Genomic DNA, 14,859 nt, shown 5'->3' with positions numbered 1-14,859 from the left:
TGGTGTTTTCAGCATCACTGATGTCTCTTCCCTCAGAGGCTCGCAGTGGCTTCCCTCTTCTTTCCTGGAGGTAGCTTTATCAACTGGGATTGGGAGTGTGTAGTGTGTGCTTGCTTGCTTGCATGGGGGCTCAGGTATGGGCTGGCCATGCCCACTTTTGCTTTGGCCACACCCACTGCTGGCATGCAAACCTTGGAGGGTTGGCTGACGGGAAATGCGGGCCTCCTCCAGCTGAAAAGGCTCGCCACCCCCTTGCATGGCACCTGTAGTCATGAGGAGCATTCAGCCTCTGGCATGCACAAACAGGTCTGGCAACCAGTTTACTTGCATCTGCTGATTCCAGAAATGTGCTGGATTGCGGTAAAGTGAATTCTTTTCATGTAGGCAGCTGATTTCAATCTGGGACGGATTTCTACAGATGATGGGACAAGTCTGTGCAGATCTTGTAGAGCAGAATGTGACTGGGCACACAGCTTTCTCTTTAAGAGCACATTTCCATGTATTTTGCATGTCTGCATGAATGTGCTTGGCTGTCTGAGATGTTCCTATGCATGAGGAATAAGCTATGAAGGTTGATTGTGCAAATGTGTTTGGGAGCTGGGTGTCACCCTTCTGTGTCTGCTGTGTTCCTGCAGGGCCCTCTGTTGCAATAAGGGACACACCTTTTTTCTTGTTTGAATGAGACAAGAAAGACCATTCTGAAAGGAATGATGTTAGTCCTGCAAACATTGCCTGCACACTGTGATCCATCAGCCTAAGTATGACATGCCTAAGGAAACATAGCCTTTATCCTGGGATTGCTTAGTTAGTAGAGCATGGACTCTTAATCTCAGGGTTGTGGGTTCAAGCCTCACATTGGGCAAAAGATTCATGCATTGCCGGGGGTTGGACTAGATGACCCTTGGGATTCCTTCCAACTCTACAATTCTGTGATTCTATGATACTATGAAGACTCACATTCCACACACACCCTGTCACCTAGATCAAGTTTATAACCTTAAGCTTTCAGCAGACTCTTGAGTAGCAAAAGCTTTGTTGGATTGCTCAGTTTTGAGTTGGATGTGAGGAATTGTATATTAGAAAGCCTACCTTTCAAGGGAAAAAATCTGTTGCGAACTGAAGAGCCCTGCTGAATTGGACCAAACATCCACCTAGTTCAGCATTTGGATTACAGCAATGGCTGTTCAGTGACACACCTCTTGGGACTCACAAGTGGGCCAAAAAAGGCTTTCGCCTGTTGTTCGTTTTCATCCAGCATCTGGCATTCACAGATGTACCGTCTCTGTCTCAGGCAGCCATCCCCAGTCAGCGGCCCTCCAGATGTTGTCAGCTTCAAACAATGGAGCTGTAGGATGTTGGAACTAATAGGAGTTGTAGTACAAAACATCAGGAAGGCACCAGGTTGGAGACTGTGGATGTAAAGGCTGTCATGGCTGATAATCCTGGATAGCCCTCTCCATGGAGTTTTCTACCCCCCCCCTTTTAAAAGCCACCTAAACTGGCTATGTCTTCTCTTCATTAGACAGATTGCATCTTGCATTTTTCGGTAAAGGTAAAGGTAAAGGTAAAGGTACCCCTGCCCGTACGGGCCAGTCGTGTCCGACTCTAGGGTTGCGCGCTCATCTCGCTCAAGAGGCCGGGAGCCAGCGCTGTCCAAAGACACTTCCAGGTCACGTGGCCAGTGTGACTAAGCGGCATCTGGCGAGCCAGCACCAGCGCCGCACACGGAAACGCCGTTTACCTTCCCGCTATAAAGCGGTCCCTATTTATCTACTTGCACTTAGGGGTGCTTTCGAACTGCTAGGTGGGCAGGAGCTGGGACCAAACGGCGGGAGCTCACCCCGCCGCGGGGATTCGAACCGCCGACCTTGCGACCAGCAAGTCCTAGGCACTGTGGTTTTACCCACAGCACCACCCGCGTCCCCTTGCATTTTTACCAGGGTTTAAATCCCTACTCTGCTTCTTGGGTGACCTTGGACCCATCTCTGGCTCTCAGCCTAACCTGCCTCGGGGTTGTTGTTAGAATAAAATGGGAAGGGCCATGCACACCGCCTTGAGCCCTTTGGAGGAAAGGTGAGATATAAATGTAAAAATAATTAAAAGAGAAAAGCATCTGAAAGCATAGTTGTGAAAGAACCTAGCAACCATGCTTTTATGGCAGCAGAGTGCTTCCTTTCATCTGAATCTGCTGATAAGAAAATGATTGCGTTAGAGTGAGGGGATCCACAAAAGGAGAATTGATATGTGAAATACAGACCTGCAGTGGGGGGAATATAAAGGGTGACCTGCCTGACCAGGAAGCTGAATCGCTCTGAGCACTCAAAAATGCAGAGCATTGCTAGAAAAGGTTTGGGATCTTTGCTGTGATGGCAAAATCTATGACATGTTATTTGTGAGCAAAAGAAAAGAAAAACCAGCAATAAAATTGGAAACCATTTGTTGAACACTGTGACTGGGGGAGGGGGGGAAATACATTGCTTCCCCAGTCAAAGGGTGGATTTGTAATGTTTCGGGTGTGGATTTGAATCCTGATCTCCCAGGTTCCAGTCCAGCACTCTAACCACTACACCACACTGTTTCTCATGATTACATGCATTGCATGGTTCCTAAAGAGTTCTAATAGGAACAATTATTGCTAACTAAGTCTTTGAACTTTATATCTTTTGAATTTTTTTCTTGGTATGTGGTTTGTTTGTGGGTGCATTTTTCAATCTGTTATTAAAATTTTCGTACTGTTGTAATATTAAAAACTGTGGTGGTGGGGGAAATGCACAGCATTATTTGTTTCATGCAGAGCCACACGTGGCCGTGGTGCCCTTGCCAGGCGCTCATGGCATTCTTGGAGATGCCTGCCTTACTCCTTGCCAAACTGGCCCTGGCAGGCGCAGTTCCTCCTCCGCGAGAATTGGCCCACGTGAGTGAATGGCCTCATCCTTGCTGTGGACTTCCTCCTCCGAGAGCTGCTTCCCTCAGTAATGTGTCCATGCAGGGGAAGTAGCAGAGTCCCAGCTCCATCCCTGGTGGACAGATCTTGGCCAGAGTGGCACTGGGTCAGTAGAGCAGTGGTGACAGCTCTGGGTGACCCTCCTCGTCCTTCTCCTTGCTTTGGACTGCTGCCTCTGTGAGGCAGGTGAGAGCTCTGGGGAGGCAGCTGCAAAGCCCTGCCCACCCTCACCGCCCTCCTGCTCTGGCTGCTGCTGCTGCTGCTGCTGGGAGGGTTGGGTTTCCCCCACCCCACCCCTCCTCTCCCCTCGCCCTGCCCCTCCTCCTGTGAGGCAGGCAGGCAGGCAGGCAGGCAGGCAGGCGGAAGCCTGGGCATGCATGTCACGTCCACCCTGCTTGTTTGGTGGGGAGGGGGGGAAGAGGGCTGGGAGCTCGGCAGTATGATAATGACTCTAGCGTCTGGCAGGAGAAAAGCCCCTGACTGCACCAGGGTGTCTGTACCGCCGCTTCAAGGAGAATGAGGCAAGATGGCTGCTTGGTAGCGATGGAGGAGGCTCGCTGGGGCTGAAGGAAGGCTGGCTTTTGGGGGGAGGCGAGCTGGCTGGGAGGCAGCACAGGGAAGCGGGCCAGCAGAGGGGGAAGCTGCAGAAGGAAGGTTTGGGGCGAGGTAACAAATGGATTCCTTTCTTCTGTTTATGTTCAAAGACCTTTAAAAAAATAAATGCAAGCCTCCCGCACCATCCCTTCCTCCTCCTCCTCCGCCTGAGAGGATTATTGTAAATGGAGGATGAACATTTAAATAACCCACCACAGGCCTGGCAAATTAAAGCTCTCTTGCATCTTGCTGGATACCTCGTTGTTGTTGTTTTGCTTTGGCTGCTTTGTAAAATTTAATTTTGATAGTTGTTGTTTTCTTTCTTTTTATTTTTTAAAAATTCCTCTGCAGGTGGAAATAAAGGACAATAAAGACACCAGCACACGGGATCGAAAGCCAGCGGTGGAGGTACTGTTTCTTTGTATACTTTTAAAAAGACAAAAGCACTGAAGGGGGATTGGGAAGTGGAAGTACGGCCAACTGTGAAAGCTGATATTGTGTGTGTGTGTGTGTGTGTGTGTGTGTGTGTGTAATATTGCACTAAATCTCTCTCTCTCTCTCTCTCTCTCTCTCTCTCTCTCACACACACACACACACACACACACACACACATACACATCTCCTGGTTGTCAGTTTTTGAGGCTTGCTTCTCATCCACAGTTGGTGTGTATGTGTTGGTTTTCTTGGAGTTCCTTTGGAGTTCCTTTGCGTCCAAAGAGCATCCAAAAGGTGCCCCAGGTTTATGACAGGCAAGCCATGATTTCTCTCTCTCCCTGTTCCCCAGATCTCTGTATGAGCTCGTAAAATTATCAAAGGAGACGAGACTCTTTGAAACAGGTGTGACATCATCCTGATGTAACCATGGTGACTGTCTTAACCTTTCTGTGATGTGGCTTGAAGTGACCGCTTGGTAGCGATGGTGCAAAACAGGAACTTTCCCTCTCCTAATTTTGGGCAGGTATCAAAAAGGGGGAAAGCAGGTGAGCAAGTTTGATCATGTGCTTGTTCAGAACAAGGCCAGTTTCTGCCTCCTGTTATGCTGATCTTTGCGAAGAGCAACTTGACAACTGAAGAGCTTATTTTCCATGTGCCCCCAACAGAATCTGGTCTCATGGGCTGCTCCAGATCTGAGAGCTGCTTGTGGGAAAATCCCTAAGAGGAGGCAGTTATGGTGATGATGAAACACCAAGCTTAGCATTGCAGCTTGTGGCGGTTGGGTGTTCTTGGTAGATATGAGAGGGAGGGGGAAAGAGAGTTGGAGAGGCTGACTTTTCTGACTGGTCTGATAGAAGGTCGCACAACCATCCTAAGATTTGGCAATAGTTGCCATCCTACCAACCGTAGGTGATAAGTGGGTTGCATTTCTCTATTTCCTGTTATCCAAGGTTTTGTTCTTTCCCAGGCTGTCCTTACACTACACACTCAGGTTTGGTTTATTAAATTTGGTTTGGTTTATTAAATTTCCTAGACACTTTATTCTAGAGAAAGGCTCAAGGCGTCTTACAATTTAAATATGCAAAGGTTAGAAACAAAACTGTATGGCTAAATTCCCAGGACTTACTTAATATTTTCTTATGAAACAATATGAATCTGCCTTTCATTGACCACTTATTGCCAGCAGCTAGGCTGGTATTCTGAAGATACTGGAAATTTCTGGAGGGTACGGCAATAACCACATGGTATAAGGAAGTCTGCCAGTTAGCACATGTGAAAAATATCTGACTAAAAAGTTATAATTAGTGAGGGGTTTGAAACAAAAGGACACATTTTCAATGGATTGGTGCGCCTTTCCTAAAGAAGACATGCTGGAGCCTCCTGTACACTGCAAAAGTGTTGGTTGGTATAACTTTAATCTGTTCTTATATTTAATGGGCACTGACATCCGAGTACTCTGTAACCACTTATCCTGGGGCACTTTGGGGAGGTGGCGATGGCTCTGTTCTTATATTGCTCTTTGTTGACCAGTAATGTAAGAAAAAATGTAGTCCCCTCATTTGCTGAGGATGAAAAGGTAAAATATAGCTGTGTGTTGTCTGTGCACTGATGACAGAACATTCCAAGCCTCTTGATGACCCCACTCAATGGTTTCATGCAGATGTTAAATAACATGGGGAATATCATACTGGGGAATCGGTGGGGCCGAGCAATATCCCCTCAGCACTACCAGCTGGACCTACCCATTCAAGTAGGAGTGGGACCAGTGGAAAGCAGTGTCCACACCCCCAAATTTTATAGTCCCTTCTGAAGGATATAATGGTTGATGGTATGGAAAACTGCTGACAGATCAAGGAGAACCAACAGGGTCAGATTCCCTCACCCCTCTCCTGGTATAAGGTGGCCAAAGCATTCTCTATGCCAAAACAAGGCCTCTTCCCCAATTGAAATAGCTCCAGAAAATTGGCTGGTTCAAGGAAGGGGGAACTTACCTGTGTCCTAAAGTTATTAAAGTCTTCCAGGTCCAGAGAGGGTGTCACTGCCTCTTTTAGGTAGCCTAGGACCTCTCCCTCCCACAAGGAGACATTGAGCCATCACCTCCTGGCTGGATTTTAATGAGCCACAAGACACAAGGATGCAATACACAAGGAATTGCATGAACAAGAATTGCACTTTGTCCTTGGGCTTCACCAGCAGAAATTCATTCAAGTAAAACCAGAGAGGAGATACTTCTCTAGACCTCACGCTTGCTATAATAGTGGGATCCAACCCTAGTACATGCAAGCAGCTTTATCCGCAAAATATCTTACAGTAGGCACTATTCAGCCTCCTTTGAGCTCCAAACTATCTGGAAAAGTTCAAGCTGGATGGCATAAAGAGGATGCAGTGGAGGTGGAAAAGAGGGTTTCCCCATCACCTCCATTGCTGCTGAGTGGGCATGAAACATGAACACATACCAGTGTTTGGTTGTCTTCACTGGGATTTTTTTCTCTCTTCCTGAGCTCAATCTGTCTCCCAGCCTGGTTTATCACTCTCAGATCTGGGGGAGACCAAAGAGCTTTCTGAGCTTTGCCAGACAAGGAAGCCTTCTCAGGAGCAATTGTGCCAGCTGCTGCTCAGCTCTCTTCTGCATTCCACGTTTCAACCAGGACTTCAACTGGAGAGCCAGCATTATCTGCCGGAATAGCTCGCAGGGCCCTCTGGAAATCCATATTCTCTCTTGGAGGCACTTAACCGGGCTCCTGCCAGGTGGGACCACCAGCTTCTCAGACAGCAGATTTTCCTTGGAACTGCAACATCCGAAAAAGGGAGGGAGGAGGGAACCTTTCAAGAAAGATATCCATGGGGTAGTCCTTGTGACACCCCCCCCCGGGGGTGAACTCCCCTTTGCCACCCCTTTTGAGATTGCCAGAAACACTGCCTCCCACAAGGAAAAGGACATTGCCCCTCTGCTGGCAGTGTTCCTCTAGTGTCCTCCTCACCTTCAAGAGCAGGGCCAGATGGAGAACAAGCACACCTGCTCTGCAGATTGTCCTGCTGCTGCTACTCCAGCTTACTCCTGAACTCCTCTTCAGTGGCGGAGCTTCATGTTCTGGCACCGAGGCGGGGGGGGGGGCAGAGAGCAGGTGCCTGCCATCACGTGTGGTGATCCAGATGTGTTTCCTTCTTCTGAAACTTCCACCACCAAGAACAAGAATCTTCCTTCTTCTGAGTCAGAACGTTGAACACTGACTGGCAGCGATTGTCCCGGGTTTCCCTACCTAGAGATGCTGGGGATTGAATCTGGACCTTTTGGATGCACAGCAGATAATCTACCACTGAGTTATGACTCATCTGTTGGGTCTGGATTAAAAGACCCCTTTCTGAGACCTGTTCCCTTGCTGTAGCTCAGTGCATATTTATAGCCCCATACTTGCAACATTGCATGTTAGACTGTTTTTTCCAGTGCTCTTCTGAAAGGGGACCATAATACTCAGTGCAGTGTCTTGCGCTAAGCCAAGGTTATGCTGCTCATGATCCAAGATTTGGGTGCCTCTTATGAGCCAAGCATTTTCTGGGATGTAGCAAGAGGTCCTGGAACTTTCAGAGGTTTCGCTTGTGCTCCTAAAATATATAATTGCCCCGAGCAACTGTTTAGGTTGCTTGTGTAATTGGGTCAGTCCAGGGGAAATTTTTCTAAATTTATATATGTTTGACAAATTATTTTCAGTTGTTTATTTGCAGTTGTCAGGAAGCAAAACGCCAAGTGGGGCAGTGTAAGGGTGTTGCTGAAAATTGCTGGTTCCACAGGACTGAACACCTTGAGCCTCCTATGTCTGTTTTGTAATGCTGTAAGGGATTTTCAGATGTTGATGAAGGCTGTGGTCTCTGGCTGAGCTGCGTGGGTGTCAGAGGGGCAAGAAAGGCAAAGGAATGTCTCTTTGCCGCTGGCAGTCTTCCTTGCATCCCACTTTGTGGATATTTGACTCCCATGCAATTTAGCTTAATGAGTGAGATAGGAGGCGAAGGTGACTCCTCCACTTTGCTGTCAGGAGAGGGTCTTAATTGTGATTGCTTTGCTGATGTGTGGAGGCAGCAATAATTTAGACTCAGACGGTATCCTCCTGCTCATTCATCTTTGACTCCTAAAAATACTTGTTGTGTTGCAAGGTCACAAACTGAGCTGGTGGCATGGTTATAGATCTAGCTGCCTTACCTAGTTGGACCATTGGTCAGTATAGCCCAGGTTTCCCTCTCTGATAATGGCTTTGAAGGTCCAGGTTGGGTCCTTTTGCAACCATTGCCTCCTGAGACCCATTTAACAGGATTAGATGCTGGAAATTGAATCTGTGACCTGGTGCCTACAGAGCCTGTGCTTCTGCACTGAGCTATAGATCCTCTCTGACTGAAACGACAACTCCTATGATCCCTGATCATTGACCATGCTGACTGGGGATGATGGGAGTTGGAGTCCAACAACATCTGCTGGGACACTAGGCTGGGGAAAGTTGCTCTGGTGTGAAGTGTCACACAAAGACAAGGAGCTGGTGCAGGATGAAGCAGAGATGCTGGAAGCCAAAAAGACACCAAATGCTCTTATAAGTCCAGGTTCTGCTGTTAGGAGGAGAGGCGGTGGGCGTGTGCTCAAAAGATCAAAGGCTTGTTTTAAGTTGCAAAAGACCTTTAATTCTTCAGGAACCATCCTATCGTGCAATCCAGCTCAGAGCAAGCTATGTACACTGCAGCAAACAAGTAATGAAGGGCCTGAAGGGCCAACTATCAGAGTTTCTCATCAAGGACAAATATAAGTGAAACAAGTTGGGGGCGGGGAGGAGAGAGAAAGAAAGAAAGAAAGAAAGAACGAAAGAAAGAGAGAGAGAGAGAGAGAGAGAGAGAGAGAGAAAGATGAGAGATGCATCCTCTTGTCTCCTGGAGCTAGACCCCAAGGCCTGTTTAATATGTGTACGTACAGTATGTACTTTTATAATCAGGGCTTTGTGGGTGCTGCAGCTCTGGCCCAGAAGGGAGTATGATATTAATACTGAGCACAGAAAATGGCTGCTTGAAAACCTCAGCCCTGTCCCCTTCTTAAAAAAAACACCACAAATTGAAAAGCACGTCTTCTGAACCGAGTTTGTGGACCATACGTGGTGGGATGTTGGAAGCTACCTAAGGGTGTGTGTGGTGTGGTGTGCAGCAGTGATGGGGGTGGGGAGTTGTACTGTTAGTGCCTGGTGCAGACTCTCCAGGCTTTTCTTGTTGCAAGTAGATCAGGACAAACTATGCAGAACAAGACATATATATCAACTTTAATTTACAAAGCTGATCCGGGTCTCAGAATCCTGCATTTCATATAATTGTGGTGTTGGAAGGAATCCAAAGGATCATCTAGTCTAGCTCCTTGCAATGAAGGAATCTCAGCTAATTTCCTGGTACAGTCATACCTCTTGTTATGTTTGCTTCAGGTTAAGTCTATTCAGGTTGCGTCCCGCGGCGACCTGGAAGTACCAGAAAGGGTTACTTCCGGGTTTCGTCGCTCACGCATGCGCAGACACGCAAAATGACGTCATGCACAGAAGCGGCGAATTGTGACCCGTGTGTGCGCAGACACAGGTTGCGTTCCGTTCAGGTTGCGAACGGGGCTCCGGAACGGATCTTGTTCACAACCAGAGGTACCACTGTATAGGATTTTTGTTTTCAGATTTTTAAGTACACATAGTTCGTTGTCCTGTGCAACTCCTTTGGACAGCAGCACTTCCTTATCTCATATGTATGCTCTCAGCAACCTTATGTCGTAGGTCACTAGCATAATTCTTGTTTTATTTCCGTGGAGAAACAGGCTAATTTGCTTGAAACGAAGAAGTCCAGAGCAAACCTGGAGTTTTTCCTTTTTAAATAAAGGTTGGAATGCCAAGTTAAAGCAGAGATAAGAAAAGTTTTATGAAACCTATGAATCACCCCCAGTATCTTCTTCAGCCATCTGTGATAGTCTGCTTCTGGTTACTGTCTCTGATTCCTGGGTTTTGACTGTTCCTTTCCCACAGATGAATTGGACGCTGGTATTTGGTTAGATCTCTAATTCTTCGAGAGCCCATATCGAAATGTGACCCTCTAGGTATTATTGACTACAATTACCACCAGTCCCAGCTAGTTATGGCCAATGGTTGGGTGGGGGATCCTTGGCAGAGGATCATTAGTAGTGCTGTATGCTCATGAGGTTTTGCCTTATGTCCACAAAGACCAGGGCTTTTAGTGTGGTAGCACCTGCCCTTTGGAATGTGCTCCCAATGAAAATCAGGTGGGCATTGGCATTTCAACACCCACTGAAGACTTGTTTATTCACCCAGACTTTCCCTTAGGGTGATTCAGTTGTGTTGATGTACGAGGGGCGTTCATTAAAGATTTCCCCTGACCCACTTCCGGTGATCGTAGAAGGATGAAATTGCGCATACATCTCTCCATAGGTAACGTAGTAATTTATAGCTCCGAATTCCTAACAGTTTCTCTGTTACGGGTGCTAACATGCAGTAATGTCTCCACATCATGCAGCAGTCATCAGGTTCTTGTACTTGAAAGGGCGCACACCATGGGAGACATTCGATGAGATGAAAAGGACTTATGGGGAGGATGCCCCATTGTATGATGTAGTCAAGCACTGGCATCGTCAGTTCAAGTGGGGTCGGACTTTGGTGGAATGGCTCCCATTCCTGGGTGACCACAGTCCTCCATTGATGAAGACACCATCCGGCAAGTGGAGGTCGCCATTTTGGAGGATCGTCGCATAACCTTTCACCAACTAGCTGCAGATGTCAAGATCAGTGTGGGCTCTGTAGAAAAAATAATCCATGACCATTTGTACATGGGAAAGGTGTTTGCACGGTGGGTTCCCTGGCTGTTGACGCCTTTCCAGAAGCAGGAATGAGTCACATGCTCACAGGCTCTTTGGGCCATGTGTCACAAAAACCATGATGACTTCTTCACCACATTAATTACTCAGGATGAAACATGGGTCCATCATTATGACCCAGAGACTAAATCCCAGTCCAAACAATGGAAGACCTCTGCCTTACCACCTCCAAAGTAGGCACATATCTAACTGTCAGCAAGCAAGGTCATGCTCCCGGTCTTTTGGGACCAGCGCGGAGTAGTGATGATGGATTTCCTGGCAAAGGGTACCACAGTTACTGTGACATATTATGCTTCACTGCTGCAGAGATTGCGGAAGGCCATCAAAATTGAGAGGTGTGGTATGCTGACCAAAGGTGTCCGTCTCCTGCAAGATAACACAACTCACATGTTGCTCAGACTGAAGCACGGTCCTGTGGCTATGAAATCCTTCCTCACCCCCTTTATTCTCCTGACCTCGCACCATCGGACTTCCACCTCTTTCCAACCATGAAATTATTTTTGAAGGGCAAGCTTTTTCCAGATGATGAATTGCTGATTTCTGAGGTCAAGTCATGGCTTCTGACGCAACCTGCTGACTTCTATAGACACAAGGTCTCCACAGACTCTTGTTGGTAGCTATGTAGAGAAGGACTAATAACCGTGCCCTGTTTCATTTGTCTCAATCCATGGGAAGCATGTCAGGGGAAATCTTTAATGAGCGCCCCTCGCATTAAGCTGATCTAGCGATTTGTGGTGCCATTATGAATGTAATTTGTATTGCTGATATTGTGCTGTTCACCACAATAATATCTTCCATACCATTGGTATAACATGGAAAGTTTATAAATACGTAAAATACAGTGGTACCTCGGGTTACAGATGCTTCAGGTTACAGACGCTTCAGGTTACAGACTCTGCCAACCCAGAAATAGTACTTCGGGTTAATAACATTGCTTCAGGATGAGAACAGAAATCGTGCTCCGGCGGCGCGGCAGCAGTGGGAGGCCCCCATTAGCTAAAGTGGTGGTTCAGGTTAAGAACAGTTTCAGGTTAAGAACGGACCTCCGGAACGAATTAAGTTCTTAACCAGAGGTACCACTGTAATTATGGAAGTTGTCATTCAACAGCACCTGCAGGGTTCTGCATCCCTGTGATAGACTGAACAAGTAGAATTCTGTGTTGACCCATGTTAGAAAGCAGGTGTGTGTGGGGGGCAGTCACATTAAAATATATGTGAGTATCTTTGTTGGCATCTGTCTGTCTCAGAAGACCTTCAGAGGCGAAGTCACAGCGCCTGCTGTGGCTTTCAAGACCAATATGGGAGAGACATGTTTTGTTGCAGCTAGGGCAGATGCAAGTGTCTGATACACCACGGCGTTTCTTCTCTCTGCACTCCGTCCAGTGGTCATTCGTTCTCTGGTCACTGCTGTGGATGCATGACTCCTGACCACTGTCTCCAGGCACTGCAATTGTCTGCAAGGGATTCCCACACAGCAGTTAGTTATTTGAGTATGCACTAAAATAATAATTGCAGAAGTTAAGTAAGGTTATGCGATATTACGTGATTGCACCTCCCATTTGTTTGCTTTTGAAAAACTACTATTCTAAAACTTTCTCTCAGATATTGCTAGGAACTTTTTATTGATGTAGGAAGCATTACAAAAAACATGATTCCTTCACCCACCCACCCACCCACTACTGCAGTCTGAAGTGGAACTGTCCCAGATTATGCTGGCTTCTTCTACTATTGTTCTTTGGAATGTGGAGAATTGATCCGTTCAGTGCTCTCCCTACCCCTGCACACATGTTCCAAAATTCTCTATGCCTGTAAACCTAACCTACTTATCCTTTGTTGTATTTGTGACTCTACAGGAAGACAAATGATGATAATATTTAGCATTTATAGAACTCATTTCTAGTGGTTAAAGCACATTACACAACATTATTGGCTTCTCCTATGTATGCACCTGGGTAAAGTATTACAACATTACAATACAGTATTACAAACATCAATAATTTATTGCTCTGTGGAGCCACAGCTTGAATTTGCCTTTCTTTATCCATGGTATAACTATTTCATTAAAGGCAAAATCAAGAGAGGAAGGAAGGTGCCTTTTTAAAATGGGAGAAGCTTTCAGCTTCCGCCTTGGCAATGTCTCCCACATTGGTTTCCTAAGGCCACAAATCTGTTCAAAACTGCAGAAGCACTTTGGATAATGGGCGTGCCTCATTTTAGAGTGTTTGGGACATTTGAAAGAGTATCCCTTCTCCTCCTCCTCCTCCCACCTGCCTGGAGATGAGGCCTTACGCAGCGGTGGTTGGCTGTCAAAACTACCAATTGGTTCTTGCTGCAGTCTGCTTGCTTGCCCGCCTGCCTGCAGCACGTGGCTTTTAGGTTTACAAACATTGCAGGCTGTGTGTACACCTCCCTGTGAGTCAGCATGGTCCTAGGGCTTGCAGATTGTGGATGAGAAGCTGGAAGACAAGGGAGAGCAGCGTTTTCTTGCTTCTTGGACCCAATCCCTGAAATGCTGGTGGCACCAAAACCTATCTTGCTCTAAGCAGGTTCCTTTTCCCTTTTCCCTTTTCCTTTTCCTTTTCCTTTTCCTTTTCCTTTTCTTTCCTGTTGATTCATTTGGCTACTTGGGAGACGCAGCAGGAAATCTGTGCAAATCGTGGTGCTGCTGCCAGAAAGTGTGTGGGATTCTCCTCTGCATAAGTGATTTGTAGAAGCAGACCTCTCACCCCCCACCTCCGCTTGCCTGCATGCAGAAGACTATTTAAGTGCCTGCTTTTTGCAAATTTAATCTTAGGTTTTGGAACGGCACACTGGGAATAGAAAATAGGAGGACTTAACGCTGGACCAACTGTTATTGCTACATAATGGGCGAAATACGTTTTCATGTTCAGCCTGCTGTTTGTGTTTAGTAAAAAACAAATTTTCATAAAAGCATTTTGGAAGATGGAAGTGTGTGCTTTTTTGGGCATTGGCTGGGATTTAATTACTTTGGCTATTTTTAAATTTATTTTGTTGCTTTTAGAGTGACTGGAAAAGGGAGCTGAGAGATTGGGGGACAAAGAAGTGGGAGAAGGAAAATGCTTCATATCAGATGAAAATAATGATGCACGGCCAGTTCTGGCAAGCAAGGCTACCTAGTTAATTGTGTCCTCTAGAGTCAGCTAATTTAGAAGAGAGGGTGGGCAGGAGACACCACCACAATCAAAACACATTGGTTATTTGAAGGGGAGATGTGGGGCGGGTGAGAGTTGTATTGGTTCAGCTTTAGTATGTCAGCAGCAAGCAGAGCGCTCTCCTCCCCCTTCCTTGCTGCTGCATTTGAAGAGGGCCTTTTCCACAAGGGCTATTTTTAGCCACCCGTCTCCAGGCATTAATGGCAAAAAGAGTGACGCCATAGTTCTTGTGCGTGAGCAAGATTTCCCCTGCAGCTCACTCACGTTTGATCCTCTGGCACTGGGGAGGGGAAGATGAGAGGAGGGTTGTGAAAACTAGATTTGGGGTTTAGCCAGAGATCCTTTTTTGTCTCAATAATGCACCAATATATATTCTCTCTCTCTCTCTCTCTCTCTCTCTCTCTCTCTCTGTGTGTGTGTGTGTGTGTGTGTGTGTTGCCTGGTCTGCTGGAAGAGAAGAATATATTCCTTCCTTAATGGAAACAACATGACTATTGAGAGAGACGCAGAGGAATTTCTCTGGCATCCATTTCTTGGAGGCCTCTTAGCCGCATTAATTCTTGAAGCACACTGAATTCATGTTGCTTGATTTACAGCTGTGTTCAGATTTTGGGAGGTTTTCTGTAGTGGGGGCAGCTTTATTGTGAGGCAAGGGGAGGCAACTATCAGAGGTGCTGGATTTTGGAAGTCATGGGCATTGATATGGCTGTTAACTGTGCAAGAACACAGAAGTGCTCCTTTCAGTGGGGCTTGCAGAGGGGCTCTTTTTCCTAACTTATTTGTGCCTTGTGTTCATTAGCTGAGGGGAGGTGTCACTTGAATTGGCT

General features: G+C 46.7%; 1 protein-coding gene across 1 annotated transcript in view; it reads left to right on the top strand.

The window, feature by feature from the left end:
• Positions 1 to 14,859, top strand: part of TET3 (tet methylcytosine dioxygenase 3) — a 105,965-nt gene that overhangs the window by 20,994 nt on the left and 70,112 nt on the right. The window contains exon 2 of the mRNA XM_081871516.1: positions 3,890 to 3,946. Within this exon, the coding sequence (XP_081727642.1) occupies positions 3,890 to 3,946 (57 nt within the window). The remainder of the gene's footprint in view (positions 1 to 3,889; positions 3,947 to 14,859) is intronic.

This window comes from Podarcis erhardii (assembly GCF_964252035.2).
Source record: "Podarcis erhardii genome assembly, chromosome: 7".
Lineage (NCBI taxonomy): Eukaryota > Metazoa > Chordata > Lepidosauria > Squamata > Lacertidae > Podarcis > Podarcis erhardii.
This window is presented reverse-complemented; position numbering and strand designations above follow the sequence as displayed.